A 27,561-nucleotide genomic window follows, 5' to 3' on the forward strand; every position below is an offset into this window, starting at 1 on the left:
CTGCTTTGAAAGACTGGACAAAAATAACTTTTCAGTATGGCAAATTCCAAGACTCTCCAGATACCCAGGCAGTCCTGCCTCTGGGCTTGGGTGTCAGGCAGGATAAAGGCTGGTTTGCTTTTAGAGGGACTGAAAACGTAAAGTACCATACAAGGCCTGAATAAGCTGGAAGAAAAATTAAACCATAAGAAATTCAATGTTTATAAAGTTGTGTTCATACTGCTGATATCAAATGTATATAGGTCATGGTTCAAAAAAGAAAACACGGGGCTAGGGGGAGGTCATGAAGTCCATGCAATCATGAAACAAAGCTGAGGAAGGGGTGGGGGCAGGGGGAAATGTTGAAGCACCTATCACACTTTGCATTCATCCAGCAAGATGGGAAAATTCACTTCTCTTTTCTCTCCACTCATGATTAGAGAGTCATGACTGCCTCACCAGCTGTGCCTCTGGCTCATTTTAAATTCAAACTACGATACATATCTCACTTTTAGACTTTTAATAGCAATGCTTTAAAATGCAGATTGCTGGCTATATTTAGTTACATGATTAAAAACAAATCTAACTCATCTCTACCCAGCAAGCAGAACTGCTGCATTCAAGGTTCAATAGAGGACTTAACTCTTCATCTAAAACTAAAGTCCTAACAAAAAGAAGAAGAAAAAAAAAAAAAAAAAAATCAAAGCACAATTTAGTGATGCCTCTAAAAAAGCAGGATGCATAAAACATTAACCAGCTATGGAAAACTATCTGCAAACGCATCATAGTATACCATAGGGTTTTTGTTCTGTACTTCTGCATATAAATTCTGCACTATGCTACTACAGCAGTATGAGTCATACACTTCCACTGACATTCTATATTTATATCTCTGTGCCCTTCTGCACTGTTATATGCTTTTTTTCCATATAGACCTCCCTAACCTGGAATTTCCTTTCTTCTGTGGTTCAGCATCTCTTCCTCTAACATTCCCCAGAAAACTGAATAGATACTTCTTTCTAACCACTTATTCAATTATTTCTGGACACCATTTTGAAAAAGTAACACCCTTGAACTATTATAATACAAGGCATATGCTTTTATTTGTTTACAGTTATTTTCTTGTGTCTCATTTCCTTCCTCTTTGTCTGTAAATGGACTGCTCAGGTATTTACCCCCTTTGAGGCAAGGTCCAGGTCTTATTTCATTAGACTTCACACAGTACTACAGAAAATCTTATTCAGCGATTACAAATCACAACATACCCATGTTTTCTACATCATTTTACAAAAGCATTACCTGTAGCTCCAACCTTGCTAACATTTGTGAATCTGCCTAACTTGGAGAATGCAAGCAATCCTGCTACTCTCAATATCCCATTGCCACCTGAGCGTATCTTAGAAAGAACAGGCACCTGTCTACAAGAGATAAACAAGGTCAAAGCAATTTAGTTTCCAGTGCTAATATTTGCCTTGTCAAAAGACTCGAGGGCATGTTCTGGAAAGACAGATGCACAAGTATCACAAGAAATGCTCTGCAATGGCAGTCTGAAGAAGAACTAGGCTCTTTTGTTGCTGTCCACAAGATACATTCCCAAGAACAAATATTCAGAGACCATTTGCACAGAGATTTCACTAGATAACAAGCCTCAGACATGCATGATTCTGAAGAGTAAGTGTCACAATACCTACAAAGAAACAGGAAGCATTAAAAAATAAAGCATTAGATTACCAATCCTGGGACTTGCTAAGTGGCTTTAACTTTCTCAGCAGCTCCAGAAGCAGCCGAGTTCTAAATGGAATGGAATTCAACCCTAACTGTGTGCTGTTTTTAAGAAACAGAAGAACAGAACAGTATCACAAAACCACGACGGCACCTCCAGAGCCTCCCAGGAGATCACGCCGCTTGTTCAGAGTCAGAACCATTAGAACAGCAACTACAATTGACTGAGTGGGCTGTTCACCTCAAATAAGGAGCAGCTCTAACTGCAGCATTCTCACTGACAGGAGGAACATAAATCTAAAAGAGGATGGGAAGGGAAAAAGCCTTTTGAAGTCAAGGGATGAATAATGAGCAATAAGGTGATGTATTCCCTCTGGAATACCCCCATTTTTCCCTACCCCCGAGAGAGGCTGAGTTTAAGAGTATGCAGGGGACGAAAAAAAAATTAAAAAAAAATAAATCACAACATTCCACCTCAAACTATCAGAATAGTTTGGGTTGGAAGGGACCTTTAAAGGTCATCTAGTCCTAGCCCCCTGCCATGGGGAGGGACATCTTCAACTAGATGCTAGATAGGCTTGCTCAGAGCCCTATCCAATCTGACCTTGAATGCAGGGATGGGGCCATCTACCTCAGTATGGGCACAATGCTTAACATCAAGGATGTTGATGCAGGGCAAGAGGGGACAAAGGTGCAAATAGCTGCATAATGATGAAAGTATCTAAATGCTATTTATGCCCTGAAAAAATTCCATTATCTGCAAGGTGGTGCTACCCAGCTAGCAGAGTTCCCTCTGACTCCTGCCTTCTTGTTCCAGCTCAGACCTCTATCTCATTAGAACTCACATATTAAGAGACTGTGAGATGTTTTCAACATTTTGAAGCTACAGGACACAGAACATGAGGTACAAGTTTAGATCTGGAAGTCTAAAAATTTAGAAACATTTCAGAAATGTTACCACCTATGTAAATACAATGAATGCAATGCAAGTCCTTCCTGTAAAGAAATCTGAAATTCCCTGCAAAGAGGGAATTACACCAGTGAGATTTACTTCTGATGTTTAGCAAATGAACCAACAACTGCCCACAACCAGCTCTGTATCCCTAAAGCATCTGTAAATGCTTGCAGTGCCAGACACCTATGTTTAAGGACAACCCAAGTATGTACATGAACAGGGCTGTAATGTAACTATTGATGTGCTATGCTGCCTGTTAATAAGGGGGGCAGGGGGTAGGTTTGAAAGTATGAGGGGGGAAATAAGAAGAGACATTTTCTCCTTATGAAAATAAGAACTGGCTCTTCATGGCTTGCTTTTCCCTGACATTAAAAAGAATGTCAATAGAAAGGCCCAGTACCCTCTCATTCATGCTTCACAGAATACAATGAGATAGGACATCTTGTAAAGATATCGTGAGTTTTTTCCTGCTCTAAAGCAGGTGGCCAGGTGGGGAGAGTCATTTCTTTGCTCTGAAGTGAAAAGATTAAAAAAAAGATTAAAAAAAAAAAAAATCAGAGACTCAGGAAACAATTTTACATGTCAAGTTTGTGTCTACAGAGGACCACTTTGCTGCGTGGACTTGAATCCCAAGGGCATGGGACAACCTGATTTTGACGCACGCTGCTCCAACATAGCTCTGGTGGACTAGAGGAACTTTGAATAACTACTCTAGACTTCTAAATCGGACACATCAGCAGTTTGTTACGTTTCAACTATCAGCTTTTGCCTGTGTGCATGCCCACGGTGTTTTGGGTTTGTTTGGTGTATCGCTTTTTTTTTAATCTCTAGCAAAGTGAGCAAGCAAGAAGAGACAAGCACAAAAGGTTTTAACACCCTTCTTTGTACTGTGTGACTTGTCAGGACAATTCTTCAAACCAGATGAACTTCTAGTAATCCACACTGTCACCCTTCCAGTTTCCCCACAGCCAGACCTTCTCTCTTCTGGCATTTTTATTGTCCATTTTCTTTTAGATGAACTGCTTGGACTCTAGTTGGCCGTGTCACTAGCAGGCAGAAGCCTGGAAGAAAACATTTGTGTACAGACAAATTCCTACAAAACGACCATCGGCTGTTATAAAGTCCAAAACTCAAGATGAGAAATGCCAAACTGATTTTCAGTTTGCTTACTATTTTGGGTGGAAAGGACAAGTAGAAAGACATATTTCTAAAGGAGTTTCTGTATAAATATTTTGGGCAGCTTTGTAAAAGAAAGTTAGTAGAAATTATAGAAAAATAAGATTTCTTATATTCATGACAAAAAGATCTTAACAAATCTGACATAAAGCACTGTCCCCAAACAGATCTTTGTCTTCACTATGTTTCATACAATTTTTCTTTTAATTAAATGACCCTGAGAACAAGTGAGAATGAGTTACCTAAGGAAACCCCACCCCCTCCTAGGGTGCCATTTTGCATCAATCAGATCTTTATACCTTCTTATTGCCCAGGTCTTTGTCTCAAAAAAGAAAACTCATAACTACTGTGATTACTTTGTCCTTATTACATACTGTGTTCTACACAATACTGGATAGAGAAGAAAGCAAACCTGAACCAAACAAATGCTTAAATCCAGTAGAGCATCCCCAAAACCTGACGTGCATCCTAAAGGAGACAGACAAATATAATTCCTTTTCATCTGCAGATCTCAATCTCAGCTGTGAGGCATCCAAATGGAATATATGTACCTGCACTGAGAGACAGCCTTTGCACAGAAGTTAAAACAGGAACTACAAAAAACAGAGGGAGTTGCACCTGAGTTTCAAATACAATGCTACAAACTGGGCTTGAAATCGCTCCTTCTATATAAAAGACAACTTAAAAAACAACACAAGTGTGCAAAAAAGTTTGCAAATTCCCCTTCAAAATTTTCCTTGGGGTAGGAATGATTTGTTTGTTCAAACCAGGACAGAGACTGAGCCTCACTTCCCAACAAGAGCTTGCTGCACAGCCACTGGGGGCCGGCTCTGGGTCATGCCTCTCTAAGCAGGTACACCCAGTGCCTACTGACAGCTGTTCCAGTTCACTGGACTTCCTCAAGTTTGTTGGTACGGCTCACTGTAGCATTTGGCTGCAAGTTCCTCAAGGTAGCAGGTTAATCTTGCTACATGGTGTTAGTGCCCTCACAGTCTGTGCTTCCATGCATATAATTATATAAAAAAATGAGTATCCAAAATACACCATCAAAATGAAAACTGATCTGGAGATCAACAACAACATAATTCAAAGTCAAAAAAACCCAACATACATTCCTACTATACAAGAGGAATTAATCGTAAGGTTTGGATTTCAACAATATTTATAAGCAAAGCAGTATTTTTCATGGGCTATATTAAAAGATCATTAATCTTTTACTTAAGGAAATCAAGCCACAGAGCAGCACAGAGAAAAAAATAGAAAGAAAACTGATTTTGCTTAAGGAAAACAAACATTAAAGAGTATCAGTTGCTAACCACGCTTGTGTATGTACTAGACTAAAGCACTAAAACACAGACATCAGTCATGGTATTTTCAGAGCACTCAAAAAATCAAGCTATGTCAGCTGAATGCTTACAAATACACAAAAATTAAACGCCCAGGTACTAGAAAATACACCATTGCACATACTTTGCTAAGACTGAGATACTACGTCATGTTACAATAGGACAGTCATTCCTAGCACTCAAACATTGACAATGTAACAAGTACATTTGGCCAACTGAAATTTTTCATCACAACCTTGTCTTAAAACTGTTTAATGGCTTCTCACAACTGCAATAATTTAAAGAATAAAAGCCACCAGTCTAGTTACCAAATAGAGCAAGTGGATACACTCTCCTGGCAGATCTTATTATACTTTCCAAATATCAAAGAAGGGGGAAAAAAGCTCTTCTGTAAGAGTACAGATCTGGTACTCAAAATTCACAGTTGATATATCTCCTGTATCTTACGGTATCCTACCTCAAATTCACTATTTGAAAAATATGTCTTGAAAAGAACAAGCCAGATAGCCTCTGGGGGAAGATGGGGTGTGGTGGTGGTGGTTCCTGTTTGGCTTTTGTTTTTTAATAAAAAAAAAAGTCCCAAAAGGTATCGTTTTTTCAGAAGCACTCAACTGCCACTAAGCTCTTAAAAAGCACATTATCTATGTTCAAATAGTAAGATTCATTAATGAGCATTAAGCTTGAATAATTAATTACTAAACAGGAAATGTCATTCAAAGGTTATGAAAACAAGCATTAACAGTCTTAAAATGCTACTAAGGTTAAATAAGATGTCTAGATCAATGCAGGTACAGATAGTGTACACATAGGCAGCTTCTTTTGAAAGTTAAGCTTACTAAATGTTTAGCTTTAAATGAAGTTATTTGAAAATTCAATAGCCATTTCTCTGATACACATTTCCAAAGATCAACATAACTAAGAAAGCAGAGTAAATATACATTGTGGTTCGCAATTGGCTACCATACACATTAGCTCAACTATGATGTAATAACAGGTTTTCAGCTTCCAGCTTCTTATTCTACGCAAAGTGAGCGCAAAGCACGTCTACCTTACTAAGAATTCAAACTGTTGGTCTGAGACCGTGTTATCTCCTCTTTGCATAGCTGCAAAATTTCTGAAGGACAAATTCCCTGTTTGTCTGTTTCACATCAATTCTTTACACTACTAAGGGCTTTGAGCTGCCAAAACTTCAATCAATCCCACCATCATTCCACCACACACAACTACGTTATATGGTGTGATGACATTTAACACTCAAAATGAAAGGGTCATTTTTTGCGCTCGCCCCTGATTTCCCAGCTAGAAAGGAGTGTAGGGAGGAACCCCCTAACTCAGCCTTCCTGTCTTGTTGCTGAATAACAGAGCCTGACAAAGAAGCAACACTGTGGATGGCTGCTGGGACCCACAAGACATGCCAGTCTAGATGAATCAAAAGCCAGGAGGCAGAAAGGAAGAGACTCAAATTATAAACTCTCTGGCCCAGTCTGTCAGAACAGCAACCTGTAACAAGTGATCTTGCAAGTTACTGAGTTCACATTTGGATCTTTCTCTAGTATTACCCATGAATGTGGAACTTAGAGGCACCTTATGACAGAAGTTACAGGGCAGTGAATTTTCTCTTGCCTTTACCTTTGCTTCTTTTTGGCTTCAAATAGGTGAATTGACCTATTGTGTACAAACATTGAGATGTTTGTACAACGTGAATTGAACTACTTCAATATGATTCAGGAGAAATGGTTTAACAAATGAGCACGAGGCTCAGATAGTGCCCACAGATCCAGCTACCAGTACGCTGAAAAACGAGAGAGACATGGACAATTACGGCCAAATTCTTCCCCTTCAAAAGGAAGTTTGTATCAGCTTTGTACCCTAATTACACAATAGTTGTGAAAGGGGAGGCGTTTCCAAGAGAATGGTCATCATTGCAATTGCAACACTTTAATTTGCTTTAAGAGAAAAAGAATAAGTAAAAACCCCAAGAAATAGCTTATCACCAAAAAGCTGCACTTCTCAGCCCTGCAAAACTACAACTCTTTTTGCAAATTGGCTCCAGTGGCATAGGATATTGAAAGCAGAACAAACACCCCATTTTTAGGTTTCCTGTATACAAGCACCGTAAAAAGGTATTATTTCATAACATAAAAAGAAGCTACCACTGCTGAGAGTCCAGGTGAAAGCCTCTCAGCAGAAACAGAACCCAGCTATAACCCTCACATCATAAACAGGAATATATTCTGTTTTCCAATAGGAATGGTACAGAATAGACAACCAAAGCCATTACTTGTGTGACAATAACATTTGTGTGATCAGCTTAGCCTGTCTTCAAATGCATTCTTTGGTAAATTCAACTTAACCTACAGTTCTCAGCCTGCTCTTTGTGGTATCCTTCACTGCTTAGTACCATCCGCATGTTGTCAGTGAGGTCCCATTAGAACTTACTTCCCTATAATCTTCCACATATTTGCTAATGTATCTGACCTTGTTTATAGCATTTTCTAAATATATGGCTAGCCATAAACTGCAGCAATTCAACCACAGAAACCAAAGAAAACAAATAAAAACTGGGAGGGAGGGGTGGGGGAGGTTAGGGGGGAAGAGAGTCATGAATCCCTTATCTCACACGCTAATGACCTGAACAAAATCTATACCACATCCGCATTTTAAAGGTTCATTTTTCTGAAAGCTTTTTAAAGATCAAAGTTCCTTCGAGTTAGGACAGACACATTACTTAGGTCCACAACAATCACTATTTCCAACAGCCAAAGAGAGGATATGGCACCAAAAAAAAAAAGGGGGGGAGAAATTTAATGTGATATAGTCCCTCTTCCCACATGTGGCCTACATTAGAAAAGTCCCAGAGCGCAACGTTGAATGATGACTGAGCCATCCTCCAAATTGCTCCAATCACGGAGTACTTACTAAAATACATCTGGACAGACTAAGCAAGCATGAAAGGAAATCATGGCCAGGAAAACCTGGATAGACTAGCCTTATGCACTGTATCCTCCCCTTCTACTTCGGGAGAGGCATTCTATAGGCTGCCACCTTAAAGATCACGTAGTTCCAACCCCCCTGCCATAGGCAGGGACACCTCCCACTGGACCAGGTTGCTCAAAGTCCCATCCAGCCCGGTCTTGAACACCTCCAGGGATGGGAAAGATAAAACTTCTCTAGGAAACCTGTTCCACTGTCTCACCACCCTCAAAGTAAAGAATTTCTTCCTAGTATCTAATCTTAATCTCCCCTCTTTCAGTTTTAACCCATTACCCCTTGTCCTATCCCTAGACTCCTGATAAAGAGTCCCTCCCCATCTCTCCCATAGGCCTCCTTTAGATACTAGAAGGCTGCTACAGGGTCTCCCCGGAGCCTTCTCTTCTCCAGGCTGAAGGCTGGAGAATTTGTCATAGCTGTTTTCCTCCTGTCTTATAATTCTTGCTAAAACAACTCAGCATTTGTCGTGAGCCAAATTTAACAAAAATCCATTTAAATCCTACTCTTCGTAGACCATCTGAATCTCCATTTGCCAATATATTCACACTATAGCTTACAAGAAGAATTTAAAATTAATATTGTGATAAGTTTCTTTGCCCTTAATGCCCATCACTGGTATTTCTTTTTTAAAATGAATAGCTTCAATCAAAATTAGTGACAGTTTAGCATTTTCCTGACCCTTGCCTCTCTACATACAGAAGATGTAATCTGAGATGGCATGCACAACTATTTAATGCACCAACTGAAAACTACTAAGAACAAGGAGGGGGAAAAGCAGGACAGTGACCAAAGAAACAAAATAAATTACTCAAAAGATATTGTTAGCAAGGTTCCATGAAAAAACTGCCTATGAACAACTCTGAACACTAGATACTAACCTTTCCAAATGTACCTTCAGTTCAAATTCAATCTAGTCTCCTACTCAGCAACCAAATCATAGAAAGAATTTCTTCAAGACTTTGACCAAAGTCATGTAGAAGCGATTCCCAGCAGGGAGCAGCAGAAATAGGAGTGTAGAATCACAAAACCATATACAAACACACACACTCTTTGTAAGTTCAGAAATATAGCCAAGGAACAATGCCAGCTCACGAAGAAAAAGAAAATGCCAATCCCTTCTAGCTATTTATAGCTATCTAGAACTCAAATCCACACAATTTTGAAAATAAAATCCAGAATGTTTTAATGTTCAGTGAACTAAAAATTCATTAACTTGGTAACAAAACCTGCAAAGCAAGAAAAAACAAGAGACTGTATAAGTCAGAGTCAGCCCAAAGGTTTGTTTAGTCAGTTCTTGTTAAAGAATATATATATATGAGAAACATGTTTGTGTTGTAAGACAGAACTAAACAAGAGGGGCCAACACACAGAGTAGGATGTAACAGAAGGCTCCTGTTGTGCTGGTGAGCCATAGCTGCTGGAGACAAAATCTGCTGTGCTTCAAGAGAGCACAGAGAAGATCCACCAATTACTGAGATCTATCTTCCGGCAGAAATTATTCCCTGAGATTCAGTGACAATTTGGCAGTTAAAAGGACAATCTTCTACAGTAGCCCTGGCAAGATCCCCACCCCCCCATTCTCCCCAAAGGCAAATTGTTTAGAATTTGGCTGCTTAAGTCTCACCTGCAGAAATCTTCCATAAATAGACTGTAAATTTCAGTTTCTTGCTGCTTGAGGAAAGAATTACCATCAAAAAATCTGGGAACAGATAACAACATGATAAACTTCACAGGACACTGAGAAATAGCATCACTAGCTCAGGTTTCCTATGTTTCCTTGGTTTTTATTCTTCTCTATAGTCTACTTCAGTTAATTCTTGATTTAGTCTACCAGACTGACCATCTCCCTGATCCCATGAACAAAATAAGGTACAAAACAAGTGAAGCAAGTAGATCTACTCTTATGAAAACACACCCAACTTCAACCTCCATGGCATAAACATATTACTAACATTTTCTCCAGGCTTGAATATCTGCTCAACCTCAGTCTCAACCGCCACAGTAAAGTACAGCATAGTCTACAAGGTCCCTCAATTAAAAAGGAAGATATTTAATCCAGGCTGCCCGATAGTGTAAGATCACAGAGGAGACAAAGGATCTTACTGTAGCTTGCTGAAGGCAAGAGGATTAAACTTTGATAAATATTGAAGAAAGGAGGGTGTTGTACCCCAACTCCAGAACTGCACATTTCCAAAGTTAATCTTTGCAAGAGTTTCCCCCTTCTGCTGAAGGCCTTCCCAAGGACTGGTTGAATCTGTATACAATGCGCCTCAACACATACAAGACTAAGCTATGTTAAACACCTTGAACTGACTTAAACACTGATTCTACACCTGTAAAATCTAGCATATATCATACAAATCCACACTTGTAAAACCGAACACATATCCATACAATCTCAAACGAATGCTCATTTTTACTTTACGTATGCGCTCTCCTGGACGTCTTCCAATTTTCAGAGTATCCACAGGATGCAAATTTGCCAGAAATTTCACCCCAAATCTTGAAGGGCTAGTGCATTCCCAGTCACCAGCAGACAGACAGCCAGGAACAGAATTACCAAGAAACATACCACACAGTTCCCATCACCCCCTACTTCAGTGGCTTGCACAAACTTCACTTGAAAACCATTATCATGGAAGTTGAAATAGCAATCAGAGATGGATGTGTCATGGAACAAGGAGCCAACTTTGAAGACAATACAGAAAAGGCAATTTCCATATGCATCTAGAATCCTTAATGCCTTAAGCTTAATGCCTTAAGCCTGTTATTGCACACTAAATCTCTCACAGATCCCACAATTTCTGTAAAGCTTTAATTTCTGAATTTTGATCCCCATGCACTTCTTTCTCTCCCCTTTCCATGCTCTACCCTTTATAATCAAATGCAAGACCATCAAGATAGACACTGAAGTTTTAAAACCTGCCAGCCAAAACAGACGCATCTAAAGACTTTTTTTTTTTTACTGTAACCAAAGATTCCACTATCAGTCAGGTTGTGAGATGTATACGTTGTAAACCAATCATAACATCAGCGTAAACACAGAAAGTGATGACAACTGAAGACATACACACAATGCATGCAGTAAGAACTTGTTTCATACTTGTTTCTACTTATTCCCTCTCAAGCTTCACAGTTTTCAGGGTCCAAAGTTATATTCTGCTCATTCTAGCTTCAGCAATTTTGGTACTTAATAGATCTTCCTACTTGGGTCCTGTAAGTGCTCCTAAAAAGCCCTGGAACAAATACATAAAGTGCCACAAAGGCTTTATGCCAGCAACATTTTCCTGTTAGATTCCATTCATGATCTCAGCTCAGTCTTTAGTTTGTCTCTCTTGTTCACTTTGCCATTTTTCTTCTTTGTCTTAAGCTGGAGTCTCAGCATTGGAACAAATTATCGATAGTAGAAGTGAATCTTCCACTCTCTCAAAGTATCCTAGCAAAGCTGCCTGGACCCAAGTCAAAAGAACACTGACCCACCCATCCCAGTGTAACTGCAAACCAGGCAACCGCAGTGGTTCCAGTAGCACTCTATTCAGTCACCGGAGCTGCAACCCAGCATCTTCACACACACACACACAAAAAAAAAAAACAAAAAAAAACAAAAAAAAAAAAAAAAAAAAAAAAAAAAAAAAAAAAAAACCCCCAAAAAAACAAAACCCCCCCCCCCCCCCCAGCAAGTGAAATGGATTCCGATTGCTGATATAGTCCTAAAAGATGTTGTTAGATTAGGAACTCATTTGAAAAGCCTGGATACAATATTACTGATGTAAAACACCTGCAAACGAAATGGTCTTGTCTTTTCTTTTTCGTGCCTCCCTTCCTGCTCTGTAGGTTTATGCAGCCAAAAGAACTCTGCAACAAAAAAAAAAAACAAAAAAAAACAAAACAAAAAAAAACAAGCTACCTTCAGGTACATAACTTCTAGAGGTTACATTTCTATCAAGCAAAAATTACTGAGCTTAACACTGAGGCCTACATGTGGAATTCAACAACATACTTTGGAATAACTCGTATGATCTCCCCTGTGGCAGCTATTTCTGCTTTAAAATCCATGCATCTTCAACTGACTTTCTTTGTTGCTTTCTCTTATAGTGCACAATGACAGTATTTATTATGACAGCCAGAAATGTAACAGGAAAGCTCTGAAGGACAAACTCCTATTGCTTCATAACATGAAGCTACAGCATTGTAAGGAGGCGGTAAGAACAACCATGCACCACAAAACCAAAACCATAGAAAAGCAAGTGCATCTACCAGATTTTAGGCAGAGTTTACTTAGCCAGAGGCAGATGGACAAATGCTTTTCTTTCCTAAATGTTCATTTTTCAGGTTCTGCTCCAAAGGCGTTTGGTGATTCCTATCAATTTGCAGTTTTTGATTTAGCTAATTTCTAATATTTTACCTATTTTCCCCAAACCCAGCATCCTACCAAATAAAATACAGCTATCGCACATTAAAAAGAATATCAGGGGCTCCAGTTTCAAACTGTTTGACCGTCAGCTATAGTGGCTACAAAGAGGAAAGGAGAGTCCCCAGAAAGAGTCCCCAGCAGTGAGCTGCTGAAAAATTCAAGGCAAAGAAAGTACGGTTTCCAGTATGAGGAAGGCTGCCGAGGCTTGGTCCAAAAGAAAACTGGAAAGGACCTCTAGTGGGCTGAAACCGCAGTGCTGAGTGCCAGGGAGCCAGTCCTTCCCCTGCACCTCCCTGCAGTGCCACCACAGCTACCGCATCACTCACCGGCAGAGACAGGCCGTTTCACCTGGTGACTGGCATCACAGAAAGCACATACAAGTTGCAATTACGGCAGAAAGCCTCCTCTTCAGGCCAGATAATTAGAAATACTTCCAAGTTCTGCTCTCAGTGTTTCAAGGGGCGCATTTTCGTTTGCTTCTGAAGACAGGAGATGGGTTCTGTTTTACCATGTAGGTCACTATCGTGTCAGATCACTTCAGAGGGGTTTTATGTGGCCTAAACAACATGACGTCAAGTGATGTTCAGAGACGCACAAATTCAGCTGCACATTTGGAATGAGAATTCAGAACATCATTCAGGCTATGCCAAGGCATTTTGTTCTTCCAAATCTTTTTAGCTGTAGGCAGTTATGTATAGGCAGCAGAAATACCACTTTAACTGCATTTTTAAGGTAACTCCTTCTGGGTGAAAGAGTTTGGAATTCTTTATCTGAGCTCAAATAAGGCATAATTTCATGTGATGGTACATGAAAAGTAGACTGGTGAATATATTCAGGAGAATACTTAGAAAACAAAACAGACCAGGTTAAGAAAGCTTATTTATTAGACATCCCAGTTAAAAAGAAAATAACTTGTTTTGAATTTAAGTTGATGATTCACCTCTAAGTCTTTAAAAGACTTCTCTTGCTATATTTAGGTTCGCCTTCAAGTCAGACCAGTTCTATAATTTCCCAAAGTAGCTTAATTTACATCTTCAGCATTTATAAGACACAACTTAGTTCTCTTTTAAATGATCTAAGCAATAACCTCTCTTTCAGCAGCTACCCTCAAAGGGTTTGCATCAACTTGAGAAGGACCACAAATTAAAGTTGACATCGTTAAGCAGACCGATGCAAGACAGCTGCTTGTTATTATTCAAAAATATTATCACCTATACTGCAGTGGTGCTCCTCGTGCCATTAAGCAGAACGCTGGAAAGGAAGCAGGCCATTTCACAGAGCGATTGCCTGGAGAGAGTCACACTTGCACTTGGAGTTTGAGGCAAGAACATATCTGGTCTGTCCTTCACATACAGCAATACCAGTACTACCCTGTCATAATTGACCAGTATGCCTGAAAGTCGCTTCATACAAGCATTCATGCAGAAAATAGTAACCAAACCAGACACTAACCAGTTCGTATCTTGTCAGAGACCTGATCAAAAAGCAATCCGGGTCTCTCAACCTTGATCTTTTTGGACCAATCATCATCAACTAGAACCACCACTAGTAGGATATTATTCCTTATTTTGAAGGAGTACTAGTGGTTCTGCAAAGCCTAATTGTCTCTCTTCTGTAGGAATCGATAATCAAGGCAGAAAAAGAAGCAGCTGTTTTTCTTGAAGGATTTTCTGAGCCACTTTACAGTAAGATTGTGTACAACAGATATAGTCCAAAAGACACCTCTATGATTAAAAAGAGTAAGAATTGGAGCTGATGAGGTAAGGATGAAAGACACAACATCCTACAAAAACATTACTTAATATTAAGACAAGCAATTAATTTCTCAGGAATTAACTTCCTGAACTGAATCGCTTTATGATGGAAACAACAGCAAATAAAATGAGACTTGACCAAAGTCTAAAGAGAAGTGTCAGGAAACAGGACCTTCAACACAGTTGCTGAATGAAATATATGAGAATATAACATACACAAAGACATGTGGGTATTAAAGTGATTTCAGGAGCAATTAAAATCACTTCTAAGGACAGCGGGGAAGAAATGAAAGAAAAAAAAAAATGTTTGTTTTGCTTTAGGTTACCATGCAAAATTTTGCCAATAGCATGAAGTAAAAACAAAGCAAACCTTTCAAAAAAGTTTAGTTTACATAAGAGGGAAAGCCTAATACAAAATACTTACACTGTATTCCCTCTTTTCTGATAACAAAGTTGGTAACTTGCTTGGACTCGCTTTAAAAGTGTCAATCCATTGCATCCATGAAACTGCCCACTATTCCTCCAGAAGTTTGCTTTTAACATCACTGACTCATTTACTTTGCAGTGTTCTGTTAGTTCCACAGTCAAGCACTGCTCATCTGGCAGATAAAGATCAAAATGTCATTTTGAAATGACAGAATTTGTGAATTTATGCATAAACAGAGTGTCCACCTTTTATCTACCTAGTTTAGTCTTGTGTCTTTCCAATAAGAAAAGTTTTAATTTACTGTCGAGACAGCTGCAATTACGAATGTTTTATTATTACTACTCTGACCAGGATTAATGTTCTGGAAAAAAAAATCCAAATGGAAATCTAAGTATATGAAATGCCTTCTCAAAATTCCACTACCTTCTGCGGAAAACACAACCCTAGACTTCAGATATAGTAACATAAATGTTAAACTACTAAATTTTGCATCATGCTGAGATGCGTAAGTTTCCCTTCTTTCATGCAGTAAAATCCCTATTCACTGCAACATCTTTCCAAAGTATGTTCTTACCTTCCACAATGAACAGAGAGAAGCATCATACTACAATATCCCTTGTGTTTTCCCATGTTCAAAAATCACTCTATTTTGCTTTCTTTGCAGTAACTGGGGAACTCTCCAGAGTAAAGTGAGCAGGAACAGTTTATATGAGTGGTCTCCAAAGTGGAGCACATGCAGCCCAGGGGATGTGCACAAGAATCCACTGGAGGGCAGGAAGAAAATAATAAATAAGTTAATATTTTAATTTATTAATAAACTATTAATGGTTTTAATTTAGTTAATAAAATAATATTTTAAGTAGTGTTTATTTAATCTTATAGCATTCTTTTTTAAACTGCTATTGTGCATGTTTTTATAGTTTGCATAATATTACAGTAGCACATGACCATATTTTACAAACAAGTATACACATATTGGGGGTGCAGAATCAATAAAGTTTGGAGACCACTGATATACATGGTGTCAGCAACAGGAAACTGAAATAGCATTTCCTCCTTTGCTAGAAAAAGGTAAAAATAATGGAGGAAGAACTACCTGCAGTGAAAAGTTTTCAACTAGGTTGCATTTTTCAGTTACTTAGCTGCAAGTTTAATCACAGGCAATAAGTGATTTTTCAGAAACAGTTAAGTTTCTGAAGCTCACATTATATCTAGTAGCTGAGCAACCCTTGAAAATTCCATGAGATTCTGCTTGGTACCTAGAGGCTGCCAAAAGCCATTGAAAATCTAATTCCAGATGATATAGGTTCAGGTCTATTTACTTTCGAAGAGATTTAAATTTCTAAATGCAAAAAAAATTCAGTTTCAGCAATAACTTATGCCACTGCATTGCTTGGCCAGTTTTCTAATGCAGATGTAAAAAGTCAGCCAATTTTACTTAAATTCCTTTCAAACATTCACACAAAAAAATATGTCACTCGACATACTTTTTTCCATCTTAAAATCACCTACTAAAATAATCACTTCATTTCTGTAATGGCCACAGATAAGTATCAACTAATGGAAACATTAAAGTTACTAAAACTTTGGGGAAATTTTACATAGGAGGTATACATTTTTAAGAAATAGTGAAGCAAGGGAAACCACGTTGACAAGACCCTCTTTTCAAGAATTAGGTTATCCTGACTAATGGGTTTTTTTCTACCATTTCTGTTCCAGTGAGAATGACACTCAGCACTTTATTCAAGAAATATACATTGAGATAAATTCCTTTTCTCCAGCTGAAAAGTTTCCAAGTAAATGTAGCATTGATTATAGCTCTGAAATTTTCAGCATAGCATCCTCTAAAAATCAGAGTTAAATCATTTATTTTAATTAGCTAAGAGAGCAGATAGAGTAATGTGGGGTTTTTTTACATGCCCTCTCTCCACTTTGTTGTCAAACAATGAATGCTATGAAACGGAACACTTAACCAATTTGTTTTTCTAGTCATGCAACACATCCCTCCAAATTCTAGCACCAATAGTTCACAGTATATGGTTATTAAAACAGACACTTTTTTTTTTTTACAAAGCAAGGGACATTACTGCATGACAGTTTCATGATTTACAGTACCAATGTAATAGAACACTTAAGCACATGCTGACCTATGAGCATGTAAGAATTCCATTTAAATAAAACTACACATACTGAATGCTAAGCACTCCTTGAAACAGGACCCATCAGTACCCATAATTACAGAACCCAATAAATATCAGTGACAGATCTGTGCCCCCCTCCGTAGCTTTCCTAACAAACAGGTTGTCCTGACAGACCAACAGGCTCTTCAACCTCCAATGTGATGACTCCAGGAAAAACGCTTTTATCTGCCCTTCGTTTCTTCACCTGGCAGTTTATACAAAGCAAAAGCAGAAATGCACTTACGCTACCCCTGCTTATAGAAAAAACAGAACACTCAGAGTTATCTGGAAGACCTTCATCCTCCTGTTAGCCTTCACTATCACAGCACAGTTTGCAACAGGGGAAGCAAAGACTATTCACACATGAACACCGCAAAATAGTTTCAGATGTCTCATCTACCCTTCTCTCCTGCCTTTGCATTTCACAAAAGAGCAACAATACAAATGCATTCAAGTGACCTTCATCAGACCAACCCTCCTTTCATGCATTAATGTCATTACTCCATAACCCTTCTCTTCTCTATTCCTAGGAAAGAATCTAACCCTACAGCCCTCTGCATGTGGCAAGCTTTCACACTGTCCTTACTGGAAAGGTTCCCAGGAAGGTACAGCATCAACATAACATAGTCTTTCATTTCATCTTCAGGGGATGTTTAATGACGCCTCTTTTAACTGAGCTTTTCTAAATATTTTCTAGATTTGACCACAAAGAAAACACATACAGGCCAAATTATTTTAATTTATTGACTTTCTTCTGAAGACATCATTTTATCTGTTCTTAAAACACTTCACTAAAAAAGAGCAGTACAAAATCCTAGGCTCGCTCTGGAAGTACAGAAAGGTAAGAACAGTTTTGCAAAACCATGTAATTTATTTCACTTACTGCAATGAGACCATGTCTTCTCAAATGGGATGACAGCAGCAGAGGGTTCTCAGCTATGCCAACTCTTAAGATCCTCAGCTAACACTCAGGTAACCTGGGAATGGCACATATCTATGCCCTCGTGCCTTTCAGACAGACACTTGCTCAGAATTATCTTCCCTCCCTCCCTAATTCCTATGCCCCGAATGAGAGTGTTGCCCACATCTTCCTGCCAAATATAATCACATATCTTGGAAGCTGCAGTTATATTTTCCTACCTCTATATCTTCTGAAGCAAGTTTTCCACCAAATTCTTCTCCCTCCAAAGAAGATGTCGTAACTCACCCAGCAGAATGATCTTTAGAAGCTCATATATATGTTTCTGGTGTACCAGTTACTTGATGATGCAGGGACACTACATCCCTCTAGTGCATACACGCATGTGCTACTGCATTTATGAAAGATTCTATGCCCTCTGATCTATAAGCACAATAATACTTCAAGGACAGAAGCCAAAGGACGTCTGTCCTTATAATTTTCAAGAGATAACCACTGCTCAGGTGAAACTGCAAAACTCTGCATCCAACCAGTATCAGCGAGGAAGAACACTGTTTACATGCAATAAAGGCAATTTATTGTTTTGGTGATGTATATTACTGCTTTTTGGATACCATACCTGTTTGTGCCACCAAGTGGGTCCAGCCACTCCAAACTGCTCCAATCTTTTCATGGGAAAAAAAGTGAGTCTCAATCTTCTTGGGCTCAGCAAGAAAGATCTCTTTGCTCACTAGCTGCCCATGTTTGTTGCTACCCCAGACATACAGGTGTCCTTCATCTACAATCAACAGAGAAGTAAAATTTGTTGAAAGTGATATATATAGAACACTACCAAATAGGGGCTGTCTCAACCCAGTGACGCTGAGGAAAGAACAATGTTTCATTCAATTTGTGTTTCCACTGTATGATTTTCCTACCATTCTTTACCACAGACATGCACACTGTTAATTAGCCAGCCTGGACAGCTGCTCCTGTCCTGCATTTCAGCTCTCTCTACAGGAGCTGTGGACTGAATAATTTGTTCACTCTAAATACAGAGTGCCAACTAGCTAAAGTAGATTCTATTTGTCTTTATAGTTCTTCTTCACTAATCGCACATACACTTTGCATCTCAGAATTCAATATAATTTACATCTTGTAACATCTCCCCATAACAAATGTCTGTAGATCTGCATAAGCAAATACTCCAGTGCTCCATTTAATGATGACAGAGATACCAGATGGCCGCATATTTGCTAAGAACTTGTTCCTATGAAGTTTGGCAAAGACTTGTCCTCATAAGGTTCAATATAATTTCCACACTTATACTGTAAGATTACAGCATGAAAAACTATTCTGTTTCTCCTTCTCCCAGTGTGCCAAAAAAAAAAAATCTCTATGAGACTTTTACTAACAGATACTTAATATCCCAGCATGGGAGCACTGCCTAAAGAACAAAGAACAAATGCCAGACTTTATTGAAGTGCCTAATTCCTAATTAAAGCAACTTTTCTACTACTTAAAATAAGCCTTGTGCTCCTGTGTTACCTCAGACAGATCTGCACACTGTTACACGAGAGCCACCTAAGATAGCTTCAGACCATCTCACGTCCCTGCACAGCACAGCCCCATGCAGAGGCCTTAGCTCGTGTAGCAGAAGCAGGATAACCACAGCAGGCTTTCCTGGGACAACCACCTAACATGCCCTTTCCCCATGGACAAAGGGTTGCACTGGTCCCAGCGGCGACCCACCCAGTTACCCAATGAACCATCATGCTGCAGCTCCAGAGACTTAGCCAACCATGTGCTTCCACAAATCCTTTCAGAGTTTCTAGCCATTAAGTAAAGAGCCCAGACCCTTACTTACTCATAAGGGCTAAGTCACACCTGACCCCAAGAACAAACACACAGAATCTGGAGAATTTAAAACATGAATCTGGCTCTTAAAAAAACCAGAAGTTTCCAGAATCTAAAACTACTACAAAACAACTAACCAGCACTAACAAGGCCAGATAAAATTTTACCCATCTAACCAAAAGTGACAAATATTTCCAAAGCAAAAAAACTTTACAGGCCGAGACAAGGACTTTCACTTCTATGCCTAAGGCCTACCTGTGAGTGACACCGAGTGATAGGAGCCTGCAGCAACCCTCTTCACCTTTACATCTTCCAGGCCTAGAGAAAAGTTACTCTTAGAAAATTCATACAGCAGATATCATTGCATGCTTAGGCATAAAACAGAGCTGTATCAAGCATTAACAGGATAATGATGAGTTTTATAACAAAAGCCTCTGCTTTTGGACTACAGACATTGCAGATTCACTACTATTTTCCCCCATAGATTACAACTTTGTACACCCATTCTATCCTTCAGACACTCCATGTTTATAATACCAAGTGACTTGATATTAAAAGGATGCTAAATGTCACTCCAACTTAAATTTCTTCTCTATCCACCTTTACAAAGGAATCTAATTCCTGAAATACCTGTTACTTCACAGGGCTCCTTTGCTGTCAAAAACGGGGGGAGGGTTTTTCCTTGGTTTGCACGCTTTGCCCGAGATGCCATGCCAGTTCCCCACTGAAACACCAAACCGCTCTCTTTCCAGAGGAAACAGACAGAAGAGATCAAAACACATCAACCACCAACAAAATCACTTAACTCATTAATTAGTTTTAAAGGTACATTCACTTCATTTTCACTGATTCAAATTGCACTTTAAAAGACCCTTATGCCAAAAAAAATACTTCATAAACATACAGATAATCCTGGTGAAGTTGTCAAGCAACAAACAGTTGTAGTCTCATTTATACAGGTAAGAAAACTAAGAAGATACTAATCAACCTGTCTCAGCACTCTGAGGCCTATACTGAGTAACAAAAGTCCCGTATCTGTGGCGCCTCTGGCATGGACACAATTTATTACTGTAAGTTCATTTTAGTTTCTCTGCCCTTCCCTTCATGCTAATTTGTGTACAGGCTGAAACAGGCTGCCCAGAGAGGTGGTGGAGCTTCCTTCTCTGGAGATATTCAAAATACCTCCTGGATGCATTCCTATCCATCCTGCTCTAGGTGACCCTGCTTTGGCAGGGAGGTTGGACTCTAGATGATCTCCGAAGGCCCCTCCCAACCCCTACAATTCTGTGATTCTGTATGTAACCCAGTGAGTAAGTCCAGTAAGAGTAAAGTCACTTGTCTTTCAGAGAGTCGACCTAACCCTGAATCGCTGAGCGTAGAGCTCAGGGAATCTTTAATTCCCAACACTCATACAGGCACCAGATATCCCACTCTTCTTCTCTGCATCTTCAGCTAGACTCTGCTATCTGGAACCCATACTAAAGTCCATGTAAAATTAAACCAAAATAAAAGAGCATGTGTAGTTTGTTGTTCCTCAATTGTAAAAAAAAAAAAAAAAAAAAAAAAAAAAAAGCTAAAATAAATTTCATCTTCTTTCCTTCCCCTCCAAGCCATTAAAACTCCATTTCATTTGTTACTGAAATGCCAGAAGAACAAGAACATATTTACCTGTAGCAGCAAGGGCATGTCTCAGTCCTGCAGCAACATCCACCACCTTCTCTTTGAGCAACTATTCAAGTAAAAGAAAAATATATTTTAGTTGCTTTTTGTGTTCAGTGCCTCTAAAAGCAAAACATGCAAAACACATAAATGGAATGCTATGAAAACAGTTCTTGCAATGCCAGCTTGCATGTCACAATGCATATCAACATTTTGTATCACAAAGCAAGTAAATTTTGGCCAACAAAAATTAGTGAGAACATCTTAAAAAAAATAAAATCAAGCAAAGCAACTGGATGTATAGCTTTGTGGCAATGAATAAAAGCCACAGTCAATCTCCTCACGAAAAAATGAACCTTCTTGGCAACACAGGTTTTCTTTCTTAATTTTAACTCAGTGTTCCTCATGAATTACACCAAAACCTACGCAGTAAATACCAGTGACAAACAGTAATAACTTCCATCAAGCTGTTCAGTCTTACCAGGTCCTCTGATCACAAACAATACAGTTGATAGCACCACCTACACCACTGAAGGTTGCCCAATATAATCATGCAAAAGATGATTATAGCAAATCATGCGTGCATAAAACGAGCGACTTAAGTTTGCACAAGATACTTCAATGCTGGCACTTCTCCACTTCCAGGTACTCTGCAAATTTATTATTCTTTTCACAGATGTAACACTATTTAAAATAGATGGCATCAAGCCCAGGCATTTAACAGGATACAAACCAAAAGAGAAAACATTCCAGATAACTGAATGGTCCACATGGTCAAGGAGGACACAGATTCAGATTAGCACTGTCAATACTGCCATTTTCAAAATACCATACTGGAATGATGCTCTCAGGGATATACAGAAACATCAGGTGAGTTAACTCCTATTCACTAGGGATTACCTACTGAGTTCCTCTCCTACCTTAAAAAAAAAAGCAAAGGAGTATCTGGCATGAGCCATGAGGCTAAATTTCTTGCCTGAGAATCCTTTCTGCTATGAAGTTTTTACTTTCATTAGACGTGAGAGGTCATGTGGACAGACCAGAGTTTCGTTAGTGTTCTCCAAATAAGAAACTACCATGTAAATTAGGGATTAATTAGAATTCCTATGAGAAATTTATTTAAACTGTTAGGCTTATAGCCAGCAACAGGAAAGCTTTTCTGATGTTACAGAAGTCTCAGCGCCTGCTACTTAAAACATCTTAAAAGCAATTAATTTGGGGCTACATTCCAAGCTCCCTACACACTAAGCAGTGCCTCACCTACAAGTATGACCATAAACTTCAGTGTAACTTACAGGAACAACATGAGCTATGCTGTCAGAGTCCAGCATTTGGAATCTACAATTGAAGATACTTGACAACAGAGAAAATTGTTACATAACTTTTTATCTTATTTCCTTAGAAGTTGATATTGTTTAGTAAATACTGGAGGCCAGATAAGCAGCGAGTCAATGTACTTGTCAGTTCCTTTACACGCAAAAGTAAAAATAATTTTCATCTCAAAAGTGATAAAATAAAGTTTATTCTCTCGAGTGTACTTTTCCTGCAGCTACACACTTTCTGACATACCTATTATTTTGGAGGTGACAAAGCTTACTTTTATCTAACTGTTTTTACAGCCAAGAAATATTACAGTCCTCATCTGGGAAGAAGAAACACTGACAGTTACAAATACACTTTTAAAAAAGCACATGTACTTAAAAAAACAGAACTGCTGTTCTGTTCTCTGAACAAGAAGCACAAGAGCAATAGATCAAAAGAATTGGCATCGCTAACTTTGTTGAACTCCATCACGCAGTTTGTTTTTTACAGAGATGGATTACTGTTGGCTCATTTTGGTTTGCTTTGAGCTGTTAAGCAGAAACTTTCAACAAAGTAAATGAAGGCACGTATCTTCATGTAGCAAAACCTAACTAGTATCTTGCAAACTTCAGGCAAAATTTCAGCGGAAGTAAATTTGCAGTTTCACTACATTGGGTATCACTTCACACCACCTGAGCATCAGACTCATTCTGCAGATGTTATCAAAATACTTATGAAATATTACAATTCCTAGTGAAAGAGGCAACTTTGTGTTAGAAGTGGGCAAATTCTTTGTACAATAAGGAAAGCAGCCTTAGGTTCTCATTTGTGAGTCAACAACCATCTCTGGTCCTTTACTTTGTAAGTTCACTGTAACAGACAGACCCTATAAAAAGTAGTTGAAGAGTCTGGTTTAAAGCCCACTGAGGTGAGACAACCTATGTAAGTTGCTGGAAGCAATAAAGTACAGAGCTAAGAAGGACAATTCCTTTTAAATCTTTACCTCAATCTTCTGTGGAATCAAGTATGAACTTGATACTTGAGGAACTCCCAATTGTCCAAAAGAGTTAGACCCACAGGACAGAACCAGGCCAGGTCCTGCAAAATGAAGAATTAGAGCTCGATCAGTGTATCTGCAAGCAAAAGCAAAGCACTGAAACATTCTAACCAGCAAAGTATCAGTCATGTAGCTCAAAAAAGGACCTAACACATCCTTTCCCAACATCCCTGAGGCCATAGGCTTCTGGTCTGGCCTTACACATCATGTTCAGTAAAGGTTTGAAGTTCACTGGGACAGAAGGAACATGAGTAATTAAATTAGCAAGCACCTTAATCACAGAACGGCAAGGGTTAGAAGGCACCTTTGGGAATCATCTAGAATGCAACCTAGTCCTGCCAAAGCAGGTTGAACAAGAACGCATCTAGGTGGGTTCTGAAGAACCTCCAGATAAGAAGACTCCACAACCTCTCTGGGCAGCCTGTTCCAGTGCTCTGCACTCTCACAGTAAAGACATTTTCCCTTGTGTTCAGATGCCATTTTCTGTGTTCCAGTTTGTGCCTGTTGCCCCTTGTCCTGTCACTGGGCACACTGAAAAGAGCATGGCCCCATCCTCTTGACATCCATCCTTCAGATATTTATAAACATTGACGAGATCCCCTCTCAGTCTTCTCTTCTGCAGGCTAAACAGACCCACGTCTCTCAGCCTTTCCTGATAAGAGAGATGCTCCAGTCCCTTGATCATCATTGTAGTCCTCTGCTGGACTCTCCAGCAGTTCCTTGTTTGTCTTGAACTGGGGAACCCAGAACTGGACACAGTACTCCAGATGTGGCCTCACCAAGGCAGAGCAGAGGGAAAGGATAACCACCTTCAACCCAATGGACATGCTCTTTTTAATGCGTCCCCGGAGACCATTGGTCACAGGGCACATGGCTGCTTCATGGCCAACTTGCTGTCCAGCAGGAGGCCTAGGTCCCTCTCTGCAGAGCTGCTTTCCAGCAGGTCAACCCCTAACCTGTACTGGTGCATGGGTTATTCCTCCCTAGACACAGGACCCTACACATGCCCTTGCTGAACTTCATTAGTTTCCTCTCCACCCAATTCCCTAACCTGTGCACACCTGTGTCTGTGCATCGCACAAGTAATAGCAACGTGGAACTTTCAGCATGTTCTCTACATTAACATATTTCTCCAGCTCTTACAGAGACAGATTTACCTACTAATATGATTGTAAAATCCCAGCCGCAAGCAACTTGTTTTACACAGAAGCCAGCCAAGGCAGTGCACAAAGTAAAGTGCGGTACATCCTCTGTGTGATTCAGTCCCAACTGCCCATCTTTGTTATGGCCACAGACAAAGAGTTCTCCGGCACCTGAAAAAAATACAAAGCAAACAAACAAAAAAAATCATGTTCCACTTCACAGACTAAAAAGCCAAGCATACATGCTATGAGATCCTGTGACAAATAACAACAGTGATTGTATGTCATCTTAGGCACTGCAATCAAGCAAAAAGAAAGAGGAACAGTTATTTCTGATGCATCAGAAACACCTGTGAATAAGCACACCTACAGAGAGTTGGGTTCGTTAAGAGAGACAATCCATATGGTAATACAGGCACCTCTCACTATGATCCATGATGAAGTTCTTCAAACTGTTCAGATGTGTCTGTATCCCTGCTTTCCCATAATCAGCTACAGCACACACACAACCTTTTAAAGGCCAGATGTTATCTTCTGCTCCTTACCTTAAAAATTCTCAAGACTGAATAACCTCCCACTTGACTCCTCCCTCCCACCCCCTCATCCTCTATACACAAAACTGACTGCTTCATATGAAAAGCTCTTGTATGAAACAAGTTAGGAAACAGTCCTCATATAGCCAAAAACTAACCTGAGAAGACAAGTGAAACAGGTATTTCCCTAATTTCCCCAAAACACTGAGTTAATTGGCAAGGGAGAAACAGTTTTGCACTTAAGAACTGGTACTTGCTCGTAAAAGGAAGCCACAGACAGGCGGCAGCACCAAATCAACAGGGAAACATAGGGAAAAAAATGTGTTTAGAGTCATACACTCCTTGCAAGTGCAATGTTTTTACCAGTGATAACTGCAGTATGTCCCCCTCCTCCAGTAATGCTTTCAATGTCTTGACATTTGCAGGAAACATCTTTCAGTGACTGAGGTACCAGCACATCCTCTTTATGACCAAGACCAAGTTGTCCATAGCTGTTTGCCCCCTTCAAATGCACACAGAAAAAGAACACATTATTTTAAAAATAATAAAAAGAGATACACATCTGCTCCTAAGAGCAAACAAGTTTATTGGGGACATGTCACAAGATTAACCTGCCACTAATTGCTCCTGAAAATTCCCCCAAATGGCAATCTTCATTCTTATCGCTGTCACACAGAACCCCCAGAATTAACACCAGGACTGTCGTAAATTTGCTGTCATTAAGGCTGCCCTTGCAACCCCAGTCTTTTAAGAAACATACCAGAATATATCCTGGTAAGTCTTTAATTACAGGCTAATAGTTACTAAGAAAGAAAGCATCATTATCAGAATGATTACCACCTGTTTAATTTTAATGCTAACAATTCCCACTCATCACTAAGATCTTATTCACACCAATGCTTTCTGACAGTCCACCTCCAAAATGAGATCAGAAAGACGTGCTACCTTATTCTGGAACCTAAACAATTAAAACACAAACACTTCTCCCTCATTAGCTAAATCTTTCAACTTAAAGCAGTCAAAATTAAAATATACCAATTATTATAAATGTATAAGTACAAAATTAAAGCCACTAAACCAAGTCATCAAGAGCAACCACTGATAACATGGTAATGTGTCAGGGAATTTCTTAACCAATTTAAGCTCTATTAAGTAGGCACCCAACAGTCTGAAGAGCAATCTTCATTCAGGAGGGTGGATTCGGTAAGTTTTGTAGCCCACACACTGCAGTAACGGCAACACCCAACACTCCCATTGCCCCCACCTGCTGATCCCCAGGGGATACTTCCCCTTCCTCACCTGTGTCCCCCCCCAGACTTTCTGCTCTCTGTTTGCCACCCCCTGGCCCCCTATGCAGTATTTTAAAAGGGCACATTTAGGAATAAACACTTTGTACCTACAGAAACACCGACGTTTCAGACAAAAGCCTCTGGCTGCTCGCCTGGACCCACGGTTAACAGGTGGATGAGATGTCAGGATTGGAGCTCAACAGGCAGCTCAAGCTGTTGTCTCACCCTCACTACTACAGGCAGGCAGTTTCAAAGCACGTTACTGCTTAACAGAGGTGAAGCCTTGACACAAGCTCTCATTTTAGCCTTTAACTTGCCATTAATTTTCACGGCTTCAAAACCAGGCAAGCCGAGATGAGATGCCGAAGGAAAACAGGCACCTGAGGAACCACAAGCCCCACGCAAGCGTCCGTCCTAGCGCCAACACACCTGTCCCCCTCTGCCCTTCCAAGGCTGAGGGGTTATTACCAACCACGACCACCGCAACACAACGTGCTCACGCGGAAAAGAGACACCCACTTTTAGACCCGCTTTGGTCACCAGGTAAAACCCCAGGCGGTGGCCCGCAGCGACACGCACCTCCTCCTGCCCGTCCCCTCGCCCCGGCGGTGGCAGCAGGTGGCCGCGCCACCTCCTCCGGCCCCCCGAGACACGGCGCAGCTCGGCTCCGGCGGGACAGCCCTCGGCGGGGGGAAGCCTCCGGGTGAACCGCCACCACTTTACCACAGCGTTTTATTAGTTTTCGGGGAGGGGGAAACCTCGGGCGCCCCGAGCCCCGCCGCAGCCGGCGGGAGGGCAAGCGGCTGGGCTCCGCGTCCCGCCCGCCGCCCCCTGAGGGCCGCGCTGCTGCGCGGGCAGAGCCGCCATCTCGCGCCCGCGG

General features: G+C 40.0%; 1 protein-coding gene across 1 annotated transcript in view; it reads right to left on the bottom strand.

Moving 5' to 3' along the window:
- The window catches only part of SERGEF (secretion regulating guanine nucleotide exchange factor), a 155,982-nt gene extending 128,434 nt beyond the window's left edge, over positions 1 to 27,548 (bottom strand). The window contains 9 exon segments of the mRNA XM_014959928.1: positions 18,483 to 18,641; positions 19,955 to 20,017; positions 20,330 to 20,443; positions 21,368 to 21,428; positions 23,664 to 23,758; positions 24,875 to 25,030; positions 25,756 to 25,894; positions 27,150 to 27,398; positions 27,483 to 27,548. Coding sequence (XP_014815414.1) covers positions 18,483 to 18,641; positions 19,955 to 20,017; positions 20,330 to 20,443; positions 21,368 to 21,428; positions 23,664 to 23,758; positions 24,875 to 25,030; positions 25,756 to 25,894; positions 27,150 to 27,398; positions 27,483 to 27,548 — 1,102 coding nt within the window.
- Positions 27,549 to 27,561: the final 13 nt, after the last annotated feature.

This window comes from Calidris pugnax, unplaced genomic scaffold (assembly GCF_001431845.1).
Source record: "Calidris pugnax isolate Ruff unplaced genomic scaffold, ASM143184v1 scaffold435, whole genome shotgun sequence".
Classification (NCBI taxonomy): Eukaryota; Metazoa; Chordata; class Aves; order Charadriiformes; family Scolopacidae; genus Calidris; species Calidris pugnax.